The following is a 27801-nucleotide window of genomic DNA, read 5'->3' on the forward strand; positions in this document are numbered from 1 at the left end:
CAGAATGAGTTGTTTTATTAAGGGGGTTTATTAAATATAAATGAGGTTTCACACTCTGCCTCTTTTTATTCTGAATTATAAATAATATTTATTTTTAGCAACTTCATTCAGAACTTCATGCTACAGTGTCTCACAGTTGTTGAAATTTATTTGCATATATTTCTATGCATATATAAATACAGCTATTCAATAATATTTATTCTTAGTCTTGGAAGACATTAACATTTCACAGCAGATGCCAGTTTTAGGACCCGGCCAGTGCCATTGTATTTCAGATTTCCATTATTTGCCTCTGAACATTAGGTTTGTTTGGAGGAACCGGTGATTAAAGCACGCACTAAAATGCACAGACCAAGCCCTCTTTAAATTAATTACTGCTGTATATTTCAGTATTCATGTGAACTGAAAGCAGTTTTAATGGATAGGCCTTCAGCTCCAGGTTGCAGCAATTGAATACTTGTGTTCCACCAATGTGCTGCTGTGTTGGTACCAAGAATCAAATGGAACTTCAGTCAGCCTCACTTCCTGACATGTAAACTGCAGAGTTAGCACACAAACAAATGTGCAGGCTGTGGAACTGGAGTCTGCAATGTCTCAGATAGGTGCTGCTGTGGTGGGAATCTCAAAATCATGAAATAGCGATTTTCTGGGTATTATTCCCCAATTGAATCATGAATGGATAGAAGGGAGGGCGCCGGAAAATACCTGGGAGAAGGGAAGTGAGGGAGGGGAGGGGGGTGGTTTGAGGAAGATGACGAGTCAGAAAAATGCTGGTAAGGTGGGGGAAGAAGGCTCAAAATGATCTGTAGAAGATTTTGAGACCTGGTCTACCGACAAGCTACAGCAGTGCTGGCAGAAGATGACAATTTGGTGATTTGTAAGGCAGCCAAATCCAAGAAATGCATGGCAAACCTCTGATGGAGAACTGAGCAGGATTGTTGGTTTGCTGAGATCAGGGGCAACAGACCCATTAAAAATGTAGTCCACAATTTGTGAGTACCACATCCTTGATTCATTTAGAGCAGCTAAGGTAAAATATTTACTTACCATTCCTGACCATTTGTTACAGTTAAGATATGTATATATGCTACTCATCATTCATTACTATCACAATAACAACAAGGGGCTGGATTCTCCTCCCTACGACGCCAGCAACGCTAAGTGCTGTAAGAGTTAAGTGCTGTTAATTTCCAGTTCAGCACTTCAGAATCACTCAAGGGAGAATGGGTGTGATTGGAATGCACTTAACTGTCTTTGATGTGGTTTATGTTTGGAAACATTGTTGTTATCACACTTTAGAGTTACTCATCCATGAGGAAGATGAATGAAGCAAGGCTCACAGCATTTTTGTGGAAGCTGTCCAGCGCAACCCACTATGAGAAATAAATGAATGGCCTGTAGATAAAGGATCTGAGGGGTTTAAACACTTGTCACAGCTGTTCTCTTTCCACGAATGGTCACGTAGTGCTTCCAGGTGAGTGTTCCAACTGTAATTTATTTCACTGCCTATGTTTGAACTGTTCTTTAGCTTCCAGACAGGGGTCTCTATTCTGAAGGGGTCTGTGGGAGTTTCCTATTGGGAGGTTCCTGTGGGGTCTCCCTATTTAGGGGGGGGGGGTTCTGTCAGGGGTCTATAAATACAGGGGGTCCTCGTGGGGTTTCCCTACTTTAGGGGGTGCCTGAGGGGCACCCATAAATTACAAGGGTAGAGGCTGCTTTGCGTTGTTGGGGGGGGGGGGGGGATGGGTGATTTGTGAGGGCTGGGGCAGGTGGCCAGCTGTGGGACTTCGCTATTTGGTCGCCTGCTCAAAATGGTGGCCAAACAGCAGGATTCCATTGGGAATCCCTCGTGTTAATGTAAGCCTACTTGTGCCAATTAAGGGCACAATAAAGGGCAGCACGGTAGCATAGTGGTTAGCATAAATGCTTCACAGCTCCAGGGTCCCAGGGTCCCAGGTTCGGTTCCCGGCTGGGTCACTGTCTGTGCGGAGTCTGCACGTCCTCCCCGTGTGTGCGTGGGTTTCCTCCGGGTGCTCCGGTTTCCTCCCACAGTCCAAAGATGTGCGGGTTAGGTGGATTGGCCATGATAAATTTCCCGTAGTGTCCTAAAAAAAAAGTAAGGTGAAGTGGGGTTTTTGGGTTACGGGTATAGGGTGGATACGTGGGTTTGAGTAGGGTGATCATTGCTCGGCACAACATCGAGGGCCGAAGGGCCTGTGCTGTACTGTTCTATGTTCTATGTTCTAATAAAGATTATTATTATTGTTGTTGTATTCCCCTCAATGCATAAATTCGCATGATGAAGGATACTGATTCATTTTGTGCAGCAAATCTCCTCCAAAATTTGGCAGATGGGGTTTAATGTGGATAAGTGTGAGATTATCCATTTTGGCTGAAAAAATAGTCAGGCAAATTATTATCCAAATGGAAAGCAGATTCAACATGTATCTGGGCAGAAGGAATTGGGTGTCTTTTTTCATAAGTCACAGATGTCTGTATGCAGTTAAAAAATATAATAAGAAAGGCAAATGGAGTGTTAGCATTTATTGCTAAAGGACTGGAGTAAAGAAATAGAGAAGTATTGTTGCAATTGTATCGGGTGTTAGTGAGACCACATCTGGACTATTGTGTCCAGTTTTGGTCTCCTCATTTGAGCAAGGGTATGGTGGTATTGGAAGCAGCTCAGAGGAGGTTCACCTTATTGATTATGAGGATGAAGGGATTGACGTAGCATTAAACAATTTGGGCTTATATTCGCTGGAGTTTAGAAGAATGAAAGGGGATCTGATCGAGGTACATAAAATACTAAAAGGGATTGATAAAGTAAATGTAGACCAAATGTTTCCCCTTGTGGGGCAATCTAGAACAAGAGTTCAGAGATATATCATAGATTATCATAGAATTATCATAGAATTTACAGTGCAGAAGGAGGCCACCCGGCCCATCAAGTCCGCACCGGCTCTTGGAAAGAGCACCCCACCCAAAGTCAACATCCCCACAACCCAGCAACCCCACCCAACACTAAGGGCAATTTTGGACACTAAGGGCAATTTATCATGGCCAATCACGTAACCTGCACATCTTTGGACTGTGGGAGGAAACCGGAGCACCCGGAGGAAACTCACGCACACACAGGGAGGACGTGCAGACTCCGCACAGACAGTGGCCCAAGCCGGAATCGAACCTGGGACCCTGAAGTATAGGTTTAGAGAATGTAGATTGAACTGAAACAAGGAGGCACTACTCCTCGCAGAGGGTGTGAATTTGTGGAACTCACTGCCCTAGTGTGATGGAGTCCAAAATGGTGTCAAGAGGGAGATAGATATATTTCTGATTTTAAAAACGGGCTAATGCGATATAGAGAACAGGTAGGGAAGTGGCTTTGAGACCAGGAAGAGATCAGCCATGATCTGACTAAATAGCAGAACAGACTCAAAGATCTGACTTGCTTACTTCTGCTCCTAATTCCTCTGTTCTTATGCTCAGCATGAGTGGTTTGAGGTGGCTGGCCATGTTGAGGCAACCCCCATCCCCGCCACCGGCTGGAGCCTGGGTTTCTTGCCACCTGGGTATCAGCGTGGCAGAGGTGAACACACTTGGTTTGATGGAACTTTGAGAGATCCTGAGTTGTTTGACGTTCCTGTCATATCGGGCATATCATGTTGAGCTGGGTCCAGTACTATGGTTGATAACCTGTTGTCCCCCCCACTAATGGTTGGGACATTTCCTTATATGAATGAGCAGCTTTATCTCTTCTTCATCCTTCGTGTTGGGCATCACTAGAATAATGGGGACTGAAGGAATCATAGAATCCCTAAAGTGTAGATGGAGGCTATTCATCCCATCAAGTCTGCATTGACCCTTTGAAAGACCACTCTAGCCATGTCCACTCCGCCGTCCACCCCACACTATCCCCGTAATCCCCAAACCTAACCTGCACATCCCTGGACACTAAGGGGCAATTTAGCATGGCCAATCCACATAATCGGCACTTTTTTGGACTGTGGGAGGAAACCGGAGCACCCGGAGAAATTCCATGCAAACACAGGGAGAAAGTGCAAAATCCACAAAGACAATGACCCAAGGCTGGAATTGAACACAGGCCCCTGGCACTGTGAGACAGCAGTGCTAACCACTGTGCCACCATGCCGCTTATGGCTGTATCTTGGTCCTCTCTCTTTTTTATCCTGTCTTGTTTAATGTGTTGGGAAGCGTTGACTACACTGACTGTAATCTGCATTTATAGCTGCTGTATGCATATGTGGAATGATAATCATTCTGTACTGTGTCTGAGGTTGGGATTATGTGTCATTGTGTAGTATATGTAAAACAGCCTTCTGGAACTGGTATTTGCACGTATTTACTTTGTATTTTTCTATTTTTGTTATGGTGGAGTTTAAGAATCTGTGATTGGCTCCTGCAGGAGTACAGATGAATCTGACACCTGGATGTCATTGGTACTTCTGGCATTGCTGGAGTTGAGGGAGGTATGTTCTGGTGCGTGCCCGAAATAGTCCTGAAAAATCTATCCTGAACTTTTGTCGTTGCGAGCAACCGCCGTGTGGGAAGATGCGCACTATTTTACCCACTTTTTCATGGCTTTATCTTATCGCTGTTCTGTGATGGTGTGTCAAGAGGCACCTAATTGAGGGTGCAATTTTCCCAAAAGGAAACGAAGTACCCTAGCGAGTGCATTTAACGGCATGTGCCGATAAACACATAGCTATTGAATGTGACCCGCATTGAATAATGGGCCTGAACAGGGAACGCGTGACCGAGGCCGCACACAGCCCCATTTTTTACAGTGTGGAGCTCTGCTTGCCGGAAAGCTCCATTCTAGCGAGAAGCCCATGAAACAACCCCCGGCACCCAGAAAAACCAACGTGAGGCAACCCCAGCCCGATCGCGCAAAAATGCCAGCTTGGTACCTTGGCAGTGCCATCCTGGCAGTGCTCATGCCAGGTAACAGTGCCACCTGGACACCTTGGCATTTCCAGGCTGGCACCCAGGTGGCTCACCTGAGATCTCTGAGGCGAAGGAGTTGAATCCCAAAACATCAGGTACTTCAGTGAGGCTTACTGCCTCACTCTAATATGCAGATTTGCTAAAAAAGTGGACAGGATTAACCGTGCAACATTTTGGGAGATTGCATTGAATCTTGCGAGGCTTTGCGAGCTGGGTAGATCCCGGGAGCAGCGAGCTGCTTTTCCGGCGCTGCATGGCCGTAGGATCGCGTTCTGTGTCTAATGATTGTACTGAGCCAATTATATTACTGTTCTCCTGTTGCCCTTTGTATCCATATGTGCTGAGACTTTTTTATGTGCGGAGTTGAACCATTCCTGTGCCTTTGTTCCATTATTTGTTCAAATGAAAAACTTCAATAAAAATACTTTTAAAAAAAACATGAATCTGACAATGGGGAGCTGATGCAATGTAGAAGTCAGGTCTTGGCTCTGGTGCCTGTGAATTCAGAGCTCTGAGACCTAGCTCTAAAAAGACGTTGCATAAGTATTTCATGCCCATGCGAAACTAAGGACTATATCAGAGCACTTGAGACAGATGGCAGGGCCCAAAGTTAAGTCCAATGCCTATCTTAGTGTCAGTATCTAAGAAGGAATTGGCACAAAGCTGTACTACCTAGAGTAGTTGACACAACCAGGGACATTGTCCTGACAGATAGTCTTCCAGACCAGTTAAAACATACAAAGGGTGTTTTAACCAATTACTGGGTCTTTAGAATCTAACTGATACATTATTTCCAAGACCCAGCAAAGCCAAATTCTGTGATGAATTTCCTTGTCTTGAAGGCATTTGATATGAGCCAGAATTCTCCATCTGCTCATGCCGGCGGGATTCTCTGATCCCGTTGCAGTGACTGGAGTTTTGGCTCAGAGCAAAAATCTCCGTTCTCACTGGCAGTGGCGGCAGGCAAACACTGATCAGAGAATTCCGCCCAGGATCTTCCAGATGGGCATCTTCGGTGCCTATTCATGTGGATGTTCAATGATGAAAGAATCTATTGAGGTGTCTTTCCCAAGCTCTGTATACACATGATACCACAGCACAGCAAAGCAACACTCCTGACAAATATTCATATTCATAGCCTATAATAGCTTTAACAGCAGCTCACATGCACCAGAAGTAGACACGTATATGTGCACAATAAACCACATCAGATATAAAGTTCAGCAGTGACATAAGCCTGTTCTTTGCGCCTTCGGGACTGTCTGGTGATTAGACACCAATGCAAAACATCTCCTTCTATGTCTCCCTTCTGTTTGTTGCCTTCTTAAGCAGGCTTCTTCTGAAATATCATTGAAGGAGTGGCATGATTTACAAAGATTACTGAGACAACTTTACCAGTAGAGGACACAGACAACATATTTCAATATCCTGACATGTAAATGAGTCGGCACCTAGGCCTGGCTCGAAAGAGGTCTCCTGACCAATCATGTGCTTCTTCAGGGTATCTCGAAGGTCTTTGTCATTTCATCTTTAACTTGCTTATGTTCTACCAATAAATGGGAATTCCTGTCTGCCTCGAAGAACCCTAGGTGCCTTTTTGAAACTGATCTCTAACTGGAACTACACAAATGCAGGTTACAGAATTTCAGTAGCATGGATGAATTCAACTACCTCCGAATTTAACAGTCAAATAGTTATCATTTCTACAAGCTTAAGTTAAATCTTGTGCGGCTGTGGCATAATGGCTAAACTGCTGGGAAGGGGGACAGTGTCCTCCTGGGATAATTATTACATAATTATTATTTGTGCTCTGTACTCCACTTCGACCAGAATTTATCAAGTATTTTTGAATGGGTACAACTCTGATGTACCTGACCTGCACCCCAACTTCCTGAAACACACTACTTTTTCAAAAAACAATATTGGAATGCCAGGCCCATTAGGTTGAACTCCTCAAACCAATTTGTCAGCAGGTGAAATGTAATTGAATACCTGTGGAATGCGGCGGAGAGCCACAAAGCAACACAACTCCTTGTCCCTCCCGGACGGACACATTATTTCTTGATTTTCCTTTGAAGTTTTCAAGATCTGCACACAAATGAAAGCGAGTGTCAGAGAGAAAATCATGCTATGGTGAAATTAACTTTGTTATTTTTATTGAAAAATATACTAAAAAGGATCCAAAAACACTTGGAAGACACACCATATATCTGTGATATATTAAAAGCCTTGCATTATAATGCACACTGTGTGTTACCTGTCAAACTTTAGATACCCTCTGGCTCATCAACACCACAGGAAATGTGGTATTCTGTTCTAAATAATGTATCAGTGCATAAACTGTGGATACAAATATTATGTGCACATATATTATGTGCTAATCCCTTTAAAAATGCATGAACACTCAGAAAATTAAATCAGGGATCCGAAAACACCAGTGCATAAATTTGGTGGTTTAATAAATACAGAAGCAGTAAAGTTGCAATTACACCCCATGTTTTTCCGGAGTTTGCTCATCTCAGATGGGCTGATGATGGGCTGCCCCATTGGTCCTCAAAATATCATCCAGAATTTTCATATCTCATTTCTATCTATCAATGCCTTCTGTTGACCTATGTGGGGCAAAAGCAAGGTCCGCTTAGTTCCAATAGCCTCAAGAGAAAGTTGAATAACAAAAACATTAATTTTTCAGGTTTTATGCGCAGATCGTCTGGAGTAATATTTGGAGTCATACCTAGCACTAAAGAAGATGGTTATGGTCATTGGAGTTTACCACCGGCCATGCGCATTATGGTCATTTATCTCAGTCCCGGTATATTGCTGCAGGAGTTCCTCAGGGTGTATTGGGCCAAATCATCATTAGCTGCTCCATCAATGACCTCCCCTTCATCATAAGAAGCAAATGAGATGCCAACACCATTTGTGAACTCCTCAGCTACAGAAGCAGCCCATGTGTAATGGAGCGAGGCCTGGACAACATTCAGGCTTCGGCGGATGAATGACATGTCACATTCATGCCACACAAGTGCAAGGCTATGATCATCGCCAACAAGAGAGAATCCACTGTCTACCCTTGACATTACCATCACCAAATTCCCCACAATCAATCTCCTGGGTGTTACTATTGACCAAAATTGAACTGGATCAGCCAAATAAATATTGTGGTTACTAGAGGCGATCAGAGACTGGGGGAGAGATTCTTCGGCCTCCTCGTGGCTTGTTTCTTGGTGGCGGGAGGGGACCCGCTGTTTGCCGGCAGCGGGATCGAGGGCATTGAGGGATCAGATCAGGCTCATATGTAGCCAAAATGCTGGAGCAGCTGATGGGGGAAGGGACCTTGGACCGGCCACTGGAGGTTGACCGGGTGCATAAGACGCTGATGAGGAAGCCGCAGGCGAATGAGCCACCGAGGGCGATGGTGCTGAGGCCTAGCTAAAAAGAAGATATTGCGGTGGGCCAGGCAGACGAGGAGGTGCACCTCAGAAGGTAATGAGCTCCGGGTGTACCAGGACTTGGGCGCAGAACTGGCTAAAAGGAGAGCCGGGTTCAACCAAGTCAAGGCTGCCTGCTTCAAGAAGGGGGTGATGTTTGGGATGCTGCACCTGGCCCGCCTCTAGCTGACCTACAAGGGCCATGAGCATTATTTTGGGACACCAGAGGAGGCTATGGAGCTTTTGAGACACAATGAACTGGGAGGAGGTGGAGGACATTGAACTTTGGAGGAAGTGTGAGGAGAGGTTACTTCTCTCTGCCCCTTTGTTCTACTGTTTTTTGGTGATGGTTAGGGGAGAACCCCTCTTCTTTGAGGTGTTTGTTTTATGGAGGTTTCTGTGGTGGGATGCTGGAGGAACATAGAGGGCGAGTGCATCTTTTCCTTATTTTATCGATGTTTGCACTATGGAAGTGTGCGAGTGGTGGGAGGGGAATCAGTGCGGAGGTGGGGGTGGCGGTAAGAGGTTTAGGTGCCATGGACGGAGATTGCCAGGCTACCTGGGCAGGCTAGTTAATGGGAGGATAGTGGGGGTTGAGCAGGGGATGGAGGACAAGTGTGGACGTCACGCAGAGAGGCCAGCAAAACCATGTTACATGTTTTGGGCATGTCCGAAGCTGAGGAGGTTCTGGCAGAGGTTCGCGGAAGTTGTGGTGAGGTGCTGAAAGGAAGGTGACTCCGAGTCCCCGAAGTAGCAGTTTTTGGAGAGATGAAAGACCCGGGAGTCCAGGGGGTGAGAGAAGCTGACGTTTTGTCCTTTTCCTCCCTTGTAGCCCGGACACGGATTTTGTTGGAGTGAAGGGACTTGGGGCCGCCAAAGCCGGGGGTGTGGGTGAGCGACCTGGCAGAGTACCCTTAGGATGGAAGAAATTAAGTTTGCCTTGAGTGGGTCAGTGGATAGGTTTGCCCGGAGATGGAAGCCATTTATTGACTCATTCAAGGAGAGTTAAGGGGCTGAATTCTCCGATCACCGACGCCGAAATCGCATTCGATGATTGGCCGGAGAATCCCTGTTCACACCAGAATCAGGGGCGGTGCAATTTTTGCGATGCTTCTCCCCCTCAAAAACAGCGTACCTGGGGAGTATGGCGCACGTCGTATGGACGGCCTCGATGCGAGCAATGCCGTCGGGTACTCGGCTATCCCCGATGCTCCGCCCTCAATGGGCCACGTCCCCGATGGCGTCGCTCGCATGTGCTCACACCGTTTGGGGACCTCAGTTGGGAGGGGGAGCCGTTCTGCTGGCAGGGGGGCTTCAGCGGGGTCTGGGGGGAACTGGTGGCGGGTGGTCCGGAGGTGACGAGGCTGGTTACAAGGGAATGGTTTTGCCAGGCCGGGTCTGCGCATGGCCGGTGGTAAGACCAGATAGGACATAGCCGCTGGATCACAGAATCCAGTGCATGATGTCAGCGGGGGGGGGGGAGGGGGTTTAAAATGGGGAAGGCAGGATGGGAATGGCATGGGGGGGGGGGGGGTTGGTTGGGGTGTTATTTATTTGTTATGAGATTTCCTGTTTGTTCTTGATCTATTTTCGGTTTAATGTGTTTAATTTTGTGTTTAATGTATATATAAATGCCTTAATCAAAGTATTTAAAAAAAAATTACAAACAAAACGGCATTACACATTTTCACCCAGAAGATGATGGCAGCCCCTAGAAAATGATACCGTCTGCAATTGCTCAGCCCATGTACCATGATAGGTAAATATATCAACTGTTCACAAGTGGGCAGGTGAACAGGTGAGTAGATTAGTGGGCAGATAAAAGGAACTCACTTATTCCTCAGGAGTTGGAGACAACAATTACGAATATTATGAGAATAAAGTTATTCACATTTGAAAGACAATTGTTCAGTAATGTGTGCTACTCAAATTTTCTTCAAACTAAACTCCTTGCAATAGTCTGCTTAATCTGAGCAAATAATTTTTTAAAAAACATGGAGACTTTTTTTTCCAAACAACATTCTAATTATTTGAATTAAATTCGAACAAATTTAAATTTGAACAAATTCTAAATAAATAAATGCTTTGATCATAATTATAGTATTGGAGCATGTTGAAGAATTTGTACAAGAATAAGTTTATTAAAGTATGTATGAATTCTCTAAAGTTTCATCAACTGATTCATAACCCCAGCTACCACGAGCAAAGTTTCCTCTCAGTCACAAAGCTTCCTTAATTTCACCTTTAACAGGGAGATTAAATCTGTGTTCCTGCCTAATTCCATCTGCTGCTGAAGATCTCACATGTCGTTTCCTACATCCAGACTCAATTATTTCAAAACCCACCTGGCTGGCCTCTCTTGTTTCACCCTTAAACAATACAAGCTCATCTAAACCTTTGCTGTCTGCATCCCATCTCACGCTGATGTCTACTTACTCAAAATCTCTGTAATCACTAACCTGCATTGGCTTCCACTCACCCAAGACCTCTAATTTAAAACTCTCCATGTTGTGTTTAAATTGCATTATGCTTCACCCTTCTCAATGTTTGTAATGTCATCCAGCCTCACGGGACCCCATCCCAGCACTCTCCATTTTTCCCAGCACAAGCCTCCCATGCATTATTCCTTCCCTGCTTGCGGCAGCCATGCTTTGAGTTACCCAGATCTGGAATTCCCTTCCAAAGCCCCTACATCACTAAATGCTCCAAAAAAATCCATCACCTCTACCCTAGGCTTTGGCCTCCCCTCTGTTTATCTCCTTTATTAGCTAAGTGTACATTTTTGTCTGTTTTCACTTCTATGAAGTGCCTTGGAACCATTTTCTATAAAATGCAAGTTTTGAATTCGACAAAATTATTCACCACAAGGATCTCTCAATACGGTATTTAAAAATATGATAACAACATTAAGTTATTGTTGTGTCGCTGAACAGAATGAAGCGAATGCAAAGTTGAACAGTAACATTATGATTGTGGCACTGAAGTGCGCATGACCTTGATCACGATCACATGATTTCACAAGATGAATATTAATCTATAACATGACTGCACATAAGCACTTCAATTCATTTAAATTCTAGAAAATGAGATCTTAGCTTTTCAGAGCCATGGTGATATCTATACTCATTAATATAGATATAAAATTTTATGATACTGTGTCGACATATGCTGATTCTATAAATCTCACTGGAGAACTCCGATAGCACATTCAAAGAAAAGATTTTCTAATCTATTAATTATTTGAACATAGCTAACATAGTCCATCAAAACCGGTGGCGATTCTCTCGATATGGTGGAAGCTGTTTGCATTTCTGATTTTCAATTCAATAATTCACAGCCAGGCTTGTTGATTGACTTATCACTGAGATATTTTAATTTATCTCAACATGTAAGTGTAATTAAAGCAGCAACATTTTTGAATATTTTCATTTTGCTTTTTCTTATTTTGTGTGAGAGCTGTAGGCTGTAAGCTGTGCCATGCCATTCAATATTTCTGCAACATATGTACTGGAAGTTGTAATGGAAGATGTCAAATTGGTACTGGAATAAACCTGTGCTCATGGCCTTGTTCTGCATCATAATCAGCTGTCCAACCAATTGAGCTTTTTGTGCATGTGTGGAGCCTAACATGTAGAACTCAGGAATACTCATGAAGGGGAGGCGGTGGCATAGTGGTATTGTCACTGGACTAGTAAACCAGAGACATAGAGTAATGCTCTGGGAACCCAGGTTCAAATCTCACCACTACTGATGGTGAAATTTTAATTCAATAAAAAGCTTGAATTAAAAGTCTAATTATGACCATGAAACCTTTGCCGATCGTTGTAAAAATCCACCTGATTCACTAATGCCCTTTCGGGATGGAAATCTGCTGTCCTTACCTGGTATGGCTGACATGTGACTCCAGGCATACAGCATTATGGTTGGCTCTTAACTGCCCCCTCAAGGCCAATTAGGGTTGGGCAATAAATGCTGGCACAGCCTGTGAGGCCCGCGTCCCGTGAACAAATAAAAAAAACTAAAATTACAAATTATCTAAGGACACAATCGCCAGGGATACAAGTGGGGTCTGTCTCAAATAGCGATTTCTTTATGACTCTTTTGAAATCCATTTATAAATCTCTGTTGCTACATTCATCAACTCCATTCCTTACAAAGCACAGTTGGTTTCCCATCCAAGCTATTTAGAATGCTTTCCTCAAAGGCCTGGTCTGGTAATTTATTGCACAACCCTTCCCTTTCTGACTGTGGTGAAAATAGCACACCACAGATAGCTTTTAGTCTAGTTTATCTCTTATAGAATACTCTTATCCTTTGAAAAAAGAATTTTGACGAGAAGGTGCCAGTCACTCACCAGGTATTGGTCTCAGTCCTGCATAGTGTGGTATGCAGCCAGCAGACATGAATTTCAGTATGGGCTCATGGATCACTGCCATCCAATATACTTCTCACCAACATTAAAACATTGAAAATTGTGGACGGGGTTCTCCGTTGGCCGACATCGAAATCGGGAAAGACGATTGGAGGGAAATTGGCTCCGATGCCAGGATTGTGGCAGGTGCCGATTTGACACCAAATCGCAATGCTCCAGTAGGCACCGTTTGCATATCATTAGCAGGCCCCACCCTCTGCGATTCTCCACCTCCGATGGGCTGAGTTCACGACAGCGCGGTTCACTTGGGCTTTTATAAATCGTGAAACCGGCGTGGCAGCTGCTGAGGGAGAGGGGGGGTGGGTGCGGAAAGTGTCCAACATCGGCATAATTTGCTGACAGTTGTGCCGCTGGCCAGGGGGTTTCTGCCAGGGCCGGGAGGAGCAGCGGGGATTGGTCAGGAGGTGGGCTGTGGGGTCGGGTGGGCAGGCATGGAACACCATTGCCGCAGCCGGCAAGGCAGCTATGCAGCTGCGTACACCGCGAGCATTCCACTTTGAACTTAATTCCACGGGTCGTATTGGCGTTCTCCCAGGGCACCTCCTTGGGTGCCCTCTGGGCCCAGCTGATCCATCCTCCAACACAACCAGTGCCATATTTTTGGCAGGGATAAGTGTGTTTGGGGAGTATAATGTGTATATGCAGTTGCAGCTTGTCTGCCTCCCAAGTGACAACCATGGACCCAGCGAATCCCGCACCGTTTTTCATTGGAATCGATTGTGTTCCACGCGGCACTGGTGCAAGTGTGCCATCAGTTTGTCTGTTGTGAAAGTCCACGACTTCTGCGTTGGTGTCAACATTTAATCTCAGAAATGAATTACCCCGCCCTATGTCTTTCAGAAGCTATCTAGAACCTTCTTAAATATATCTGTTATAACCTGCATGCTTACCACTGGCTGGGGACTAATGGCAATCTCACAATCCTTAGGGAGTATGAGCTTCCCCAATGAGGGGGGCGGAGAAATCATTAGCAGATTCCCTGCATAAATAGAGCTGGCCAGTTTGGAACTAGCTAGAGAGGAGTGAGCAGCAAGCCACTGAAAAGAATGTGACCCTTGGCATTCTGAGCCAGACAGTCCTGAATCTCTAGTAAATACCTTTCAAAATATGGACATTCACATTCATCCAGGAAATTCACACATCGCTTTGTTGAAGGATGGACCTTCTACAAAGAACTACATAGCTGACTTGTCTTTCTGTTTCACCATGAACAAATGAAACATTAAAACTCAATGTGTGTTGGATGAATGCGAAATGGATCCCATTGATATTTCATTTTATTATGATGGCCCTTTATCCAAACTAGACAGTGTGGTGAATGTATAAATACTGTTAATTCACCAGTATACTGTATTACATTATACTATGTTATTAACCCTGTGGGCTCCATCTATGGGCCATTGTATGGCTTCACCCATAGAGGGAGATGTTGGAGCATGTACGGGCTCTGCCCATCGCTCTGCCCTTTAGAGGAAGTATAAGATCAGCAGACCTGCGGGACCGCCTTCAGTATTGTACCGGTCGCAGGCAGGCAAAGTTGTAAGTTGATTAAAACCACTTACGTGTCTACGAGTGAATTGATGGTCGCATCAGACAGGATGAATTTCAAAGTGTGAAATGGAAACACAGAATGTAATATCAACACATTGCCCTTGGAAAAGGAGTTTGTATTTGATAAGTCACATGATGAGCACAGCCATATTTCTGTCTGCTTTTAAACAGTTGTATCTGAGTCCAGCAGAAAGCTATTGAACCAGCTGTAAGTCAATTACATAGCCAAGGCAATAAACAGCAATACCGTAAAAATGGGATAAGTACTTTCTCCAATCTCAAGTTCACTAGAAAAAGCCTTGCAGTTTACTGAGAATCCTCTACTTACAAGACCTTCACTTCAACTAAAAGCACCTAGGAAACTACAGGCTTGCCATGAAAGAGAAACTGAGGCAAGTATAACTCTGTAATTGTTTTTTTTGCTTAATCTGTATCCACTCTTTCACTCTTCCTGTGAGTAATAGTGTATGAGAGTTGAATGATTGAGATGCGGGATAATAAATAACATTCTTTTTTTAAATCTCAGAAAGAGAGCTTGCTGCTGGAATTATTTAAATAGAGAAAACACTAAGGGCAAGAAACTACCTCACAAACAAAACACACTGATAATGGTCAAAAGAAAACAATTACAATTTGCTTGTGACCCTCCCTAATCACAATTATATTGCACTGTCAATGGTTCTCTGATCACATGGAAAAGATTATCGAGTTAATAGTTAAACTTTGCTTTGCACTGAACTATGGTAGTGATGAATTTATATAACTTTGATGAATGTGATTTGGACAAGCTGGCAGCTCGCAATGCTGAGCACACTTGAAGAAAGTTAATTGGGATGGGGTTGGGGAATGTGGGAAGGCAGGCAGGCCCTGGCGATTTTGGGGAGGGAGGAGGGGGGAGGGGGGGGGGGGGAGAAAACTGCTGAGCATCAATGGAGCTCTTGCACCTTTGCCACAAATATTTTTTATTTTATAAATTTTTATAAATTTAGAGTACCCAATTCATTTTTTCCAATTAACGGCAATTTAGCGTGGCCAATCCACCTCCCTGCGCATCTTTGGGTTGTGGGTGCGGAGCCCACGCAAACACGGGGAGAATGTGCAAACTTCACACGGACAGTGAACCAGAACCGGGATCGAACCTGGGACCTCGGCGCCGTGTGGCAGCAGTACTAATCACTGCGCCGCGGTGCTGCCCCTATTGCCACAAAGATGACTATCATTATCTAGGGCCCTCCATGGATCACAGAGGTCCCAATGAGGAGGGCACTCCTCCAGAACTTGCTCAGAGATTGCCAGGTTTCACTGGTAATCTCTCGACATGGCAGTGGGTCTTCCCAGCATGGGAAAAGTGTTCAGGAGGTGGGAAGTGATCCTAATTAGACAATTAAGTGGCTCAATTGGCCACCAGATTTCTAGCCACTGACAAAATGGCTTGACGACAAAGGTGTCACAATTCCTACCAATACCTTCTTGTGCCATTTTGGCCAAATTCCCACCTCCCAACCAGTCTCCGAAAGACCTGAAAAAATCCCAACACTGGTGTATGCAGATACGCAGACACCCGAGCAGACCATATTTATTTTGACCAAATGCAATACATTTTGCCTTGTTATTTGGAATCCAAATATGTAACTTTTGTGTCAACTTCAATGATAGTTCAAAGATTGTTGGAGTCTAAATGTAGACGGCATAATTCTTCATTCCTGTAAGTGTTGACGCCGGGTCAGAAATTGTGGACTTCTATGACAGGAAAACTGGTGCCACGCCTGGACCGATTCAACAACCATTAAGGGGCTAGCACTGGCATTACGTGGAACACAATCGATTCAAATGAAAAATGGTGCCAGATTCGCCGGGTTCGCAATTGAAACTCAGGAAGGTGACAAGCTGCAGCTGCATATACACACTGCACTCCCCACACACACTCATCTCAACCAACAAGATGGCAGCGAGGAGAGCGGTAACCTGTTTAATGGACACCAAGCTTGTGACCCTGTTGGACACTGTAGAGGAAAGGTGGGCAACCCTGTACCCAAGGCCGGGAAGGAGGCTGTCAGCCACCGCGTTCACTGGGCCTGGGCGCAGGTGACAGAGGTCGTCAGCACCATGAGCAACACTATCTGGGCCGGTCAGCAGTGCTGAAAGAAACAGCACAACCTCCTCAAGGCGGCTAGTAGTCTAGCACCAACCCCGATCCACAGACCCGTACCCGCATCACCCACCATACCCGGAGGGCAGCCAAATCCCTACCTTGCACCACATGCCAGCGCCATACCGGCTGACATGGCCAGGTGCCCTGGCCACTGAAGCCACCAGAAGCGAGCCACCCCCTAGACTACATGCACCAGAATGTCTAACACTGCGTTTTTCTGTTCCCCGCCCCCACGAGAAGGCCGCCCACAACCGTCAGGAGCAAGAGATGACTGGAGAAGGACCACCGGATCTGCAGCCCCTCACCATAGGAGAACAGAGGGTACTGGATGTGGTTGATGGGCCCGAAGAAAGAGCAGTGGCCAGGGTGGAGATTGGTATCACATGAGGAAGTGAAACCCCGCTGAGTTGTGGAATGTGTCACCTCTCCCAAAACCACCCCCACACCACCCACACCCCCACAGCACCCTCACACCCACCACTAACCCACATCACCTTCACACCCACTATCACCCCCGCACCACCCTCACACCCACCACCACCCACACATCATCTTCCACAACACCCTCCACCATCCAAGAAACACTCACCTCGGTTGGGCACATTAGTGAAGCGGCTCCTGGGACACTATCTGGTGCACACACATGCTCCGGTGCAGTAGGTAGAGGTAGGTCTCCCGAGGAGCGGACAGTGGACAATGGGCCGAGCCCATTGGACTAGCTACATCCAAACGCGTATCGGGCTTCTGGAACGGACAGTCTCATCGATTGTGGAGATGCAGTCACAAAGCAAGGGACTACATCAGGAGTTGTTGGCGAGCACCCAGCACCTGCAGGTGCAATTGGAGGAGTCCAACCGCGTGCAGTAGCAGGAGGTGGCGCCAGCCACGCATGCCATCCAGGCCAAAACTGCACTGGTGGCTTCCGCGGGGGAGGACTTGGGGTGAGGGTTTCACCATGGATCCATGTCCAAGGCCTGTGGCACTCTGTGCAGGCAGCCATGTGGCAGAGCCACCTGGACATTTCAGCGGCTCTCCTGAGCATGGCCTAGTCACAGCGGCTGTGGCTCAGAGCATCGGCAGCATTGCGCAGGCACTGGCCGACGTGGCACAGACACAGAGGGAGGTGGTCCAGTCCCAAAGGGAGATGGCGCACTCACTAGCTGATGTGGCACAGACCCAAAAGGTGTTGGCACAGTCCCAGATGGAGGTAGTTTACTCCCTGTGCTCCATGGCCGACAGATGCAGACCTCCAGGTCTGGCAGAGCCCGATAGCAGGGGAGCCTCCGGGGTTGCCTCCGCTCGCACCCCCATTCCATGGAATAGCTCGGGGACCATCGGGCACCCGAGGGAGAAGGAGGTGATGGGCCCATGCCAGTGAACCCGCAGGAGAGGTGCCGGAACACCGCAGTACCTCCGACTTCCCCTTCATGTCAATAGCGCATCACATGGGCAGCGGGCAGAAAAGGACGGCACCACGCTACCTGAGACATCCGAGCAGCAGCTAGGCCTATCCAGGCCCGATTGCCCCAAAAGACGGCCACCAAAGGGGACACAGGTCAGAGGGCGGGAATCACAGCAGGCCATAAGCACTCCTGATGTACCATCTGGGGATTCATCTAGTCAAAGCATTAGAGCCAATAAGGCTAGAAAGTTAGACACCAGATAGGTTAGCATGGGTGCAGGGTATGGTTTATTTACAAGGGTGAGGGCATGAATCTGTATATATGTTTTCACATTAAATACTGGTGCACAATGTTGTAACCTGCCCCAGTGCTCTGTCAGAAGTGTGTGAGGGATGGGCTAGTTTGGGCTGGCCGCAGTGGGGCAGGAGTGGGGAGAATGGCCGGATGGTGGAATGGCCGGACGTACAGCAGAGGGTGGCGTGCCGGGATGTTGGGGTGGGGGCACCAATATGCCGAGTTGCAGTCTGCACAACCAGAGGCTGTTGCAATGGCGGTCCATGCCTGGGTACCATCCCAATACCGTGGGCGGTCACCCCAGCCACAGCCCATCCCCCTGTCACACCCTGTCATCCCACCCCCTGGACATGGCAGGGGTCCTCCCCACCCCCAGCCAGGGTGCGGACCACCAGCCCACAATTGCACCTCTGTGTGTCCTACCTCCTCTCTCTCCCTCAATAGTCACGGCGCCTGAATTTCAATTTTAAAGTGAACCTCACCATTGGGAATTTCCCGTGTAGGCGGGGAATCATGGAAGCCCTGGAGAATGCCGGGTCAGGCCCGCTAATAATATGCAAATGGCACTTACTGTATGTGCAGAGCAGAATGCATTGACGCCGCTGACAAGGCATCGGAGAATTGCGATTTGCCATGAACCCGGCACCCGCCATGATTTCGGCATCAAAACCGATTCTCTGCCCAATCGCCTTTCCTGATTTTGCCGTCGACCGCCGGAGAATCCTATCCCCGGGGTTTGACAATGTTGGTATTTATTAATCTTAAATTAATTTTAAGACAAATCTGTCCATGTGCAGATGAAAGCAATCTGAAGGAAGTGACTACAATCTATAAAGTTTGCAATGTAAACTACTAGTTATGGTTCACAACAAACCTAAAAAGGAACATGGATACATTTCTGGGAGAATGAAGAATTGTTTTCAAAATTGTGTCACATTCTGTTGACTAGAACATAGAAATCGTTCATTTAAACCCTTTCTGTCAATGGGGAGCTACTGCAATGTGATGAGATGTAGGTGCTAACTTGGGAATTGGTGCAGGTGGGAATCGGTGCAGGTGGGAATCTCTCCGCTAAATTTGCCTCAAGCTTTGACTTAGATTAGCCGTCAGACTGACTTAAAACTTACACTGCACACTAGCAAAGGAGCCAAGATAACAGGAGCTGCAAATTACAGATCAGGATTTGTTAATCATCTGAAAGTGAATAAGCATTAATTCCTGTAGCAGAAAGCTGACATGGCAGTTGCAACTTGGGTGTGAGTCAACAGCTCTTGGTAAAAGTGTTCAGTTTATCACGCAGAGTGTGGGAAAACAGTGTGATGTGGTACGAGTGCTAACTTGGTAGGTTTTCGGTCCAGAAGGGAGGGAGGTGCTGCTTCTGATAATCTTTTCCTTCAGCCACGAGAGGCCGGTGAGTGTTCAAGGCTTTAATTAGGTGAGCAGACTGATGATTATCTGGTTTGGTTTTTAAAAAAGTTTTATTAAATTTTGGGTGTACAAAACAAATATAAATATGGACAAACAGTGAGAGTTAAATAAGAGAATATATAAGTAAAACTAAGACGATTTACACATAGGTCGATTTTGACTATTTACATACATTGCAGTTTTCTCTTCCTTTTCTTTTATTCCTTCCTTACAGTGTTTGCCGTGATAATTGTGGTCCTCTACCTTTTGCTCCCTGCCGGTTTTCCCGGTGCTTTTCTTCCCTTTGGTTCAGGTTGTTGTCCCTGCCCACCCTCCCCTTGTGTCTCCTGGTTCTTTTATTGGATTTGGCTGAGTTCCTGTTCCCCTGACCCCCCTCACCCCATCTGTGCCGTGGCTACCCCCTCCTGATCTTTAGCTTCCTAGTTGTTGGCTACAAATAGGTCTTGGAACAACAGAGTGAATGGCTTCCATGTTTTGTGGAAGTCTTCTTTCGACTCTCAGATGGTGAATTTGATTTTCTCCATTTGGAGAAGTTTTAACAGGTCGGACAGCCAGCCTGCCACTTTTGGATTTAAAGATTTTATCCCATTTAGACCACTACTGGAGCGATATAAGTATAGCATTAAATTTATAGCTTAACGAGTTAAAATACTTGGTGTAACTATGGACAATAGCTGAGTAATATTTTTAAACTTGAAACCTGATTATTTAAATTAAATACAATAAATATGGCACTGCAGATGATGTGTTGAAGCTGAAACATATGGGAGCTGGTAGATACCAGTGCAATCCATAGCGACCACATCTGCAACAAATATCTGCAGCTCAATGAACTTCAGCTCCAATTAATGAGTGGAGTCCAACCTGAAGACACTATGATGCACCAGGGAGGAGAAATTATACCAATGCACTTTGTTCCAGGAGGCAGTTACATCCTCAGGCTAGTTACTTCTGGTGTGGCCTGTCGGCAGGAACTGGAAATTATTGACTATAAATGTGGCAGGTGCAGAGATGAAGTTGGTTGTAATGGAAGGAGCCTCAGCCCTTGCAAGTGTCTAACTGTTCTCAGGTTCTTGCAACTTGTGGGGACTAGAACAGTCATTGCAGTGACGATGAGCAAACTGACCACCACAAAATGGTGCAAAGAGCCATTCAAGTTAGGGGAGTGAAAAGGAATGTAAGGTGCATGATAGAATTTGACTTTTCTAATCAGCTATATCCATGAGAGTAAGGGGAGATGATAGAGGTTTAATTGAGAACTCATGAAGAATAAATTAACTATAATGATATTGGGCATTACTTCAATGGAACAAGTAGCTGGGAACCCACTAAGGGTTAATCCAGATAACACTCTCTAATTTCTTTCTCAGGTATTACATTTTGCAAGCAGCTTGAAACTACAAAAACAGTGACCTCAACTAGCTAAAATGCCCCATTGTTATACAGTAAGAACTGGTAGTTCCGTCTCTATGGAAACAGCCAGTCTAGAGATACTCTCTGAACGAAAATTGGCAAGCGATGGTATGGGAAAATTTGTACCAATATATTTAAATACATACATCTCTTAAATTGATGGACAGACAGTTTGGCCGAATTGAGTGAATTATAAATTAGTTAAAGCCAATCAGAGGTGAAAAAAAGGTGCAACCTTAAGATAATTGTCTCCTTAAGAATCACTTGCCGAGATGGAAAAATTCCTTCCGAAATCAATCTATCTCTTTTTGATAGATAAATCACCATCTTTCTTTTGTTTAATTCATTTAGTCATTTTATACTATGTATTATGATTTGAAGAAATTACCACGATCTGTAATTGTATTTTAAACTCAGCTACTGTATTCACTAAAGACAATCAATCTGACTAGCTTGCTAAAGGGCTAGCCGGAACTCTCTAAAAATGTTGCATTGAAAATAAATTTACCAGTGGGCACTGCAGCTGACAAAATAAAGTTCCAGTGGACTTTGCCAAAAAGCACAGACTTGATCTCTGTTATTTGGGAACTGAGACGGGATAACGGATATCCAGGGTTCTGAATAGACACCGAGATCCATCAGTGCAGTAGGGGCAAGGCAGTTAAGGGGATGGATATTGTTTGCTGCAGCCACGATTGTGAGTCCTGTAGGTTGTGTTGCCAGCCAAGTGCCAGAGTTAATGAGATCCCCTCAGGTTTGGAGCAAAATGTGGCAGTGGGAGGGGAAGGATTCAGTTGTTATTATCCACGTGAGTACGAATGACATAGAACAGACTGAGGAAGAGGCTCTGCTGAGGGAGAATGAACAACTGGGAACTAAATTAAAAAACAGAACTACACCACGTAATAATCTCTGAATACTACTTGAGCCATGAGCAAATTGGCATAGAGTAAATAAGATTAAAATTTATTGCATGGCTCAAAGATTGGTATTGGAGAAATGGGTTTTGACTCACGAGGTACTGGTACTCAGGACTGGGGAAAGAGAGATCTGTACCTATGGTAGCGCCTTCACCTAAACCATGCTGGGGTCAGTGTACTGCCAATTCATATGACGATGACTGTCAAGAGGGCTTTACATTGAGTAGTGCAGGGGAAGTGTAAGGGGAGGGAAGGAGGGTTGAGGCTTCATGTGAGGAGAGATTTGGAAAGCTGAATAGAAAGGACAATACACTAGGGCAGGGTAGCAATGTGAGCAATTATAACCAGAGTGTGACAGGAAGAGGCAAAGTACACGGACATAAGAATACACAAGTCAATAAGGTCAGAGTAGGAGGAAAAAAAGGATTAAATTGGCATTTTATCTGAATGGGAGGAATTGTGAGGACAAAAATAAATAAATGAGTCTGATATGATTGCCATTACAGTGACATAGTTCCAAACTGACTTGAACATTCAAGCGTATTTGACATTTCAAAAGGACAGGGAAGAAAGAGAGAGGAGTTGGGGCAGCTCTTTCAGTATGAGATCAGAAGAGTAGTGAGAAATGACTTGTGGTTTGAGGTTAAAAATTTAGAATCCAATTGAGTGGAGATAAGAAATAACAAAGGGAAGAAGTAATTGACAGGAGTGACTTATAAGGCCCATGATAGCAGCTATGCTCTGGGACAGATTATAAATCAAGAAATAGTGAGACTTGTAAGAAAGGTATGGGAGATTTTAACCTTCGTAAAGATTGAAAGAATCAAATCAGCAAAGTAGCCTGGAGGATGACTTCATAGACTGTTCTAAGAAACTGTTATGAATACAATGCGTTCAATATTAATTCAAACGAGGAAACAGGCTATATTAGGCTTGGTAATATGTAATGAGACAGTATTAATAACGTCACAGTAAAGAAGCCTCGAGGTAAGAGTGATCGTAGCATGATAAATTTCATACTTAATTTGAGGATGAGAAATTTGGGATTGAAACTCATGTCTTAAACTTTAATAAAGGCAATTTGAAGGTATGAAGACAGAGTTGGCTAAAGTGGAATGGGAAATTAGCTTAACAGGTAAAACGGTAGAGAAGCATTGGCAGATGCGGCAGTGGTCACTGAGAATGAAATGCACAAATAGAAGGATGCACCATCTGTGGCTAATTAAGGATTTAAAATTCAAACTCATCATCACTAAATAGCACTTCTTGAAATATGTCATTTACTATCCTACTTTTAAACTATGCATCCTAGATTTTCGACCTTTGCCCTTCACCTAGGTTGCTCTAAAGTTTTTTAAATCTCCATCTTTTTTGGCACAATTATTTTTATCGTGGATGATATCTGAAGATAGAAAGAATGGCTTTGAATTTACAGGAGTATATATTACAATTTAGGCTCCTTTGCTGGATAGGATATCACATATTTGAGCATGGACATTAATGTACCCTAATTATGACAATAATGGATAGAAACTCCCATGGGCTGGTAATGAGATGCACTGATTCTCATGTTTATATTCCTGAATGTGTTCCTGTTGCATAAAGTCCGACACCATTAGCTTTATAAGTTAAAATTTATTTGCACATGCAAATAAGCACAGATCCAACACTGAGAACTATTCACATGTTAACCTAACAAACAACAACCAACAGTCTGACAAAAAGTCTCTGCTTGACCATCTTTCTTGACTTTTCCCTTGGAAGAAATTACATTACATATCAAGACTTCTGAAATTCATACAGAAGGCTATTAGCTGGCTAATTATGGTGGGGGTTTTGTATAAAGTGACTCAAAATTACCCAAGATTAGAGCAGTTACAAAAGGATTGAGAGGGAATGATGAATGAGGTGGTCGGATCCCTCCTAATTCTAACTTGGAATTTGAACCCCATTGCAAGTTGACTACATTTGCAGATGATACCAAACTAGGTGAGGTAATTAAATCTGAAACAGCATCATTGGCATTATAAAAGAAAGGAAAAGTAATATGTAAGCAGAATATATACAGAAATCATTTAATGCAGAAAGTGTAAAATGTTGCACATGTAGGAATAAGTGGGGAAAAAGTACTTTCTCGGACAATGAAAATAACGAAGCATGATGGTTAAGATGATTTAGGCATTTTCCTGCACTTGATCTTCACAAGTAAACTGAATTTAAGTTGCGTATCAAGGAGGCAAGTACAAATCGGAGAATGCTAGTTGAAACTCTGTGCTGGTCATGTTCAGGCCAGACTTGAGAGTACTGTGTCCAGTTCTGGACATTAAGACAAAGGAAACGTTCAGGTGATTAAATTAATTCAGAACTGAAATTCCTAACACTGACTCTGTGGGAATTGCCTGGGAAGTATAAACTTCTGATGGGCAATTCCCCTTCTCCTAAGAACCCCCAAAAAAGTATTTGCCTCAGAGATTCGGACAGTTCCAATGCACTTACCGGAGTAGTTATGACGGAAATAAACAGAAAAATCCAAGTCTAACTCATGAGTAACTATACAACAGAACCCGCTTCCCCTCACCCTCCTAACATTCACACTAACACCTACAACTCCACCCTTCACCCTGACTACTCTCCCTGACCGTCCAGGCAACTCCTAACCAAACTCGACTATTCCCTAACATGGCCTAACTAGTCCTGGCACCACCCTCACTCACCTATCCACTCACCTACCTGTTACCCTGTCCACCTGTCCCACTATCACCTGCCATCCTACCCATCTGTCACCCACTTACCTCACCAACCTGTCCACCCTACCACATTGCCCATTCATTCATGCATCCATTCACCAACAGTTGAACATTACCCAGAATCACAGAATATTACAGTGCAGAAGAGGCACTTCAGCCCATTGAGTCTGCACCGATGCATGAAATGCCCTGACCTGCCCACCTAATCCCACTTGCCAGCACTTGGCCCATAGCGTTGAATATTATGTCATGCCAAGTACTCATCCAGGTACATTTTAAAGAATGTGAGGCATAGCCAGAAGCCGAGTGGGTGCGTGCGGAGGAGGCCTCCTGCATGGGAACCTCCCTCCGGGCCCTCGCCACGGCAGCACTCTCATCCACACCCAAAAAACACTCCAGCAGCCCAGTGGTGACAGCCACCCTCCAATCCTGGAACCAACTGCGGCAGCAATTTGGCCTGTACAAAATGTCGGACAAGGCTCCCATCTGCAACAACCATAGGTTCAAACCAGCACTGACTGACGCCACCTTCAAAAGGTGGAGGCAGGACGGGGGGGACACTGACAGTCAGGGACCTATACACGGACGACAGGATCGCAACACTGGACGAACTGACAGAGAAATTTCAGCTAGCTGGGGGGAACGAGCTACGGTACCTGCAGCTCAAAAACTTCCTACGAAAGGAGACAAGGACGTACCCACAACCGCCACGACAGACACTACTGGAAGACCTACTGGACGCAAGTATCCTAGAGAAAGGGAACTGTAGTGACATGTATGACCGACTGGTAGATAGGGACGACACCGTACTGGACGCAACAAGAAGGAAATGGGAGGACGACCTGGGGATGGAGATAGGGTGGGGACTCTGGAGCGAAGCACTGCATAGGGTCAACTCCACCTCCACGTGCGCAAGGCTCAGCCTGACGCAACTAAAAGTGGTACATAGAGCCCACTTAATGAGAAACCGTATGAGTAGGTTCTTCCCGGAGGTGGAGGACAGATGTGAGCGGTGCCAAAGAGGCCCGGCCAACCACGCCCTCATGTTCTGGTCTTGCCCCAGACTTGTGGAGTACTGGACAGCCTTCTTCAAGGCTATGTCCAAAGTGGTGGGGGTGAGGGTGGAGCCATGCCCGATAGTGGCGGTCTTCGGGGTTTCAGACCAGCCAGATCTATTCCTGGGGAGGAGGGCGGACGCCCTTGCCTTTGCCTCCCTGATCGCCCGCCGTAGAATCCTGTTTGGCTGGCGGTCAGCAGCACCGCCCAGAGCTGCAGACTGGCTGTCCGACCTCTCGGAATCTCCCCAAATGGAGAAAATCAAATTCGCCATCCGAGGGTCAGACGACGGCTTCCACAGAACGTGGGAGCCATTCATGCAATTGTTCCGGGACCTATTTGTGGCCAACGTACAAGAGGAAGAATAGTCGGGTGGCCAAGAATCAGGGGAAAATGGACGGGAATCGGGGGAAGGTAGCCGGGGGGGGGGGGGGTTACGGGCTCATTATGGGGGTTTGATGGCAAGCTAAGGCCCAAAACCAAACTATAAATAAATGCCTATAAACATGTGCCTCGGCCATATTGGGGAATGTAAAATATGTATGCTGGCTAAAGGGGGCAGCCACAATTGTTGTTATGAAGATGCTTACCTGTAAATATTCATGTTAAATTTTTGTGTTTTCTTATTTTCTCTCTAATAATTTGTAATTTGTCATATATAAAATATGAAAACTCAATAAAAAATTTTATTAAAAAAAAGAATGTGAGGCATCTTGCCTCTACCACATTCCCAGGCAGTGCATTCCAGACTGCCACTACTCTCTGGGTAAAAAAGGTTTTCTCAAATCTCCCCTAAACCTCCCATCCCTCACTTTGAACTTGTAACTGACCCTCGTAACTGATCCTTCAACTACAAAATGACCCTCCAGGTACTTTTACCCATTCACTAATTTTCACACTGGTCATTTAAACTTCCCTTACATCAGCTATTAGACATTGCACAGTTATATGGGAACAGAAGGATATGGGCCAAATGCGAGCAATTGGAATTAGCTTAGTCTTAAAAACTGGGCGGCATGGACAACTTGGGCGAAGGGCCTGTTTTCATGCCGTAAACCTCTACCTCTATGTCTATCAGCTCTTGCTGTAAAATAGGGGACAGATCTTCTGCACAGACTGTCTTCACTGCTGTCGGAGAGGATTCCTGCACTGAGGCAGCTCTTCTGCATCCTGGATTAGAAGTCTGGCCTTTTTAAACATATCCAGGTAAGTGGACAGTTTTCAGTCTGATCAGCATTTGATGCAAATGTTCCCATGTTGATCAGAAGATTTGGGTCAATCTGTTAACTTTGGTGTATTTGAGCAAAAGTATACACAGTGTATTCGAGATATGGAGATGCCAGCGCTGGACTGGGGTGGGCACAGTAAGAAATTTTACACCAGGTTAAAGTCCAACAGGTTAGTTTCGAATCACTAGCCTTCAGAGGGCAGCTGATTGTTGTAAGACATTATATCGAGTATTCGAGGGCAGACGTTGTAATTGCACCCAGAAATCCATATTCTGCTGGACTATGCAAAACATTCCCCACTGTTTTGTGTACCACTATCTAATGAACATAAACTAATAAAGCTGTCTTATCCTGTGGGAGGGGAGCTACACTTTTTAACTTCTGTGCATAATTACAAAGCTTTAGAGCTGTGCTGCATTGGGAATTTTGCAAGCTTCATTTGAGTTGAAATCATTGTCTCAAATTGGGACGATTAATGCTACTTATAGCGATATCATATTATAAAAGGCAGGCCTCCTTTTTATCACTTGATGTGTAAAAAAAATGAACTGCCATACGGAGTATGTGGAATTGATTGTGTGAAAATGTAACTGAGGAGGAAGTTGATTAATGTGCCTTGAAAACACTGAACATTTTAAAGATGTTTGTTCTCAGTGCAGCAGCTATGTTGCTGATAGTTCAATGGGAAATGCTTCAGTGACTGAGTCCATGAAACAAATTAATAAACAAATTAACAAATTAATAGAAAGAGGAACCTATTGAATGTTAAATGTAACTGAG

The 27801-nt window shown here is 45.0% G+C and overlaps 1 protein-coding gene across 7 annotated transcripts in view; it reads right to left on the reverse strand.

Moving 5' to 3' along the window:
• LOC119973115 (contactin-4-like) overlaps positions 1-27801 on the reverse strand; it is a 3053649-nt gene that overhangs the window by 974527 nt on the left and 2051321 nt on the right. For all 7 annotated transcript variants that reach the window (XM_038810685.1, XM_038810691.1, XM_038810690.1 and 4 more), the window contains one exon: positions 6958-7053. In XM_038810685.1, the coding sequence (XP_038666613.1) occupies positions 6958-7053 (96 nt within the window). The remainder of the gene's footprint in view (positions 1-6957; positions 7054-27801) is intronic.

The sequence above is a fragment of the Scyliorhinus canicula genome, chromosome 11 (genome assembly GCF_902713615.1).
Source record: "Scyliorhinus canicula chromosome 11, sScyCan1.1, whole genome shotgun sequence".
Classification (NCBI taxonomy): Eukaryota; Metazoa; Chordata; class Chondrichthyes; order Carcharhiniformes; family Scyliorhinidae; genus Scyliorhinus; species Scyliorhinus canicula.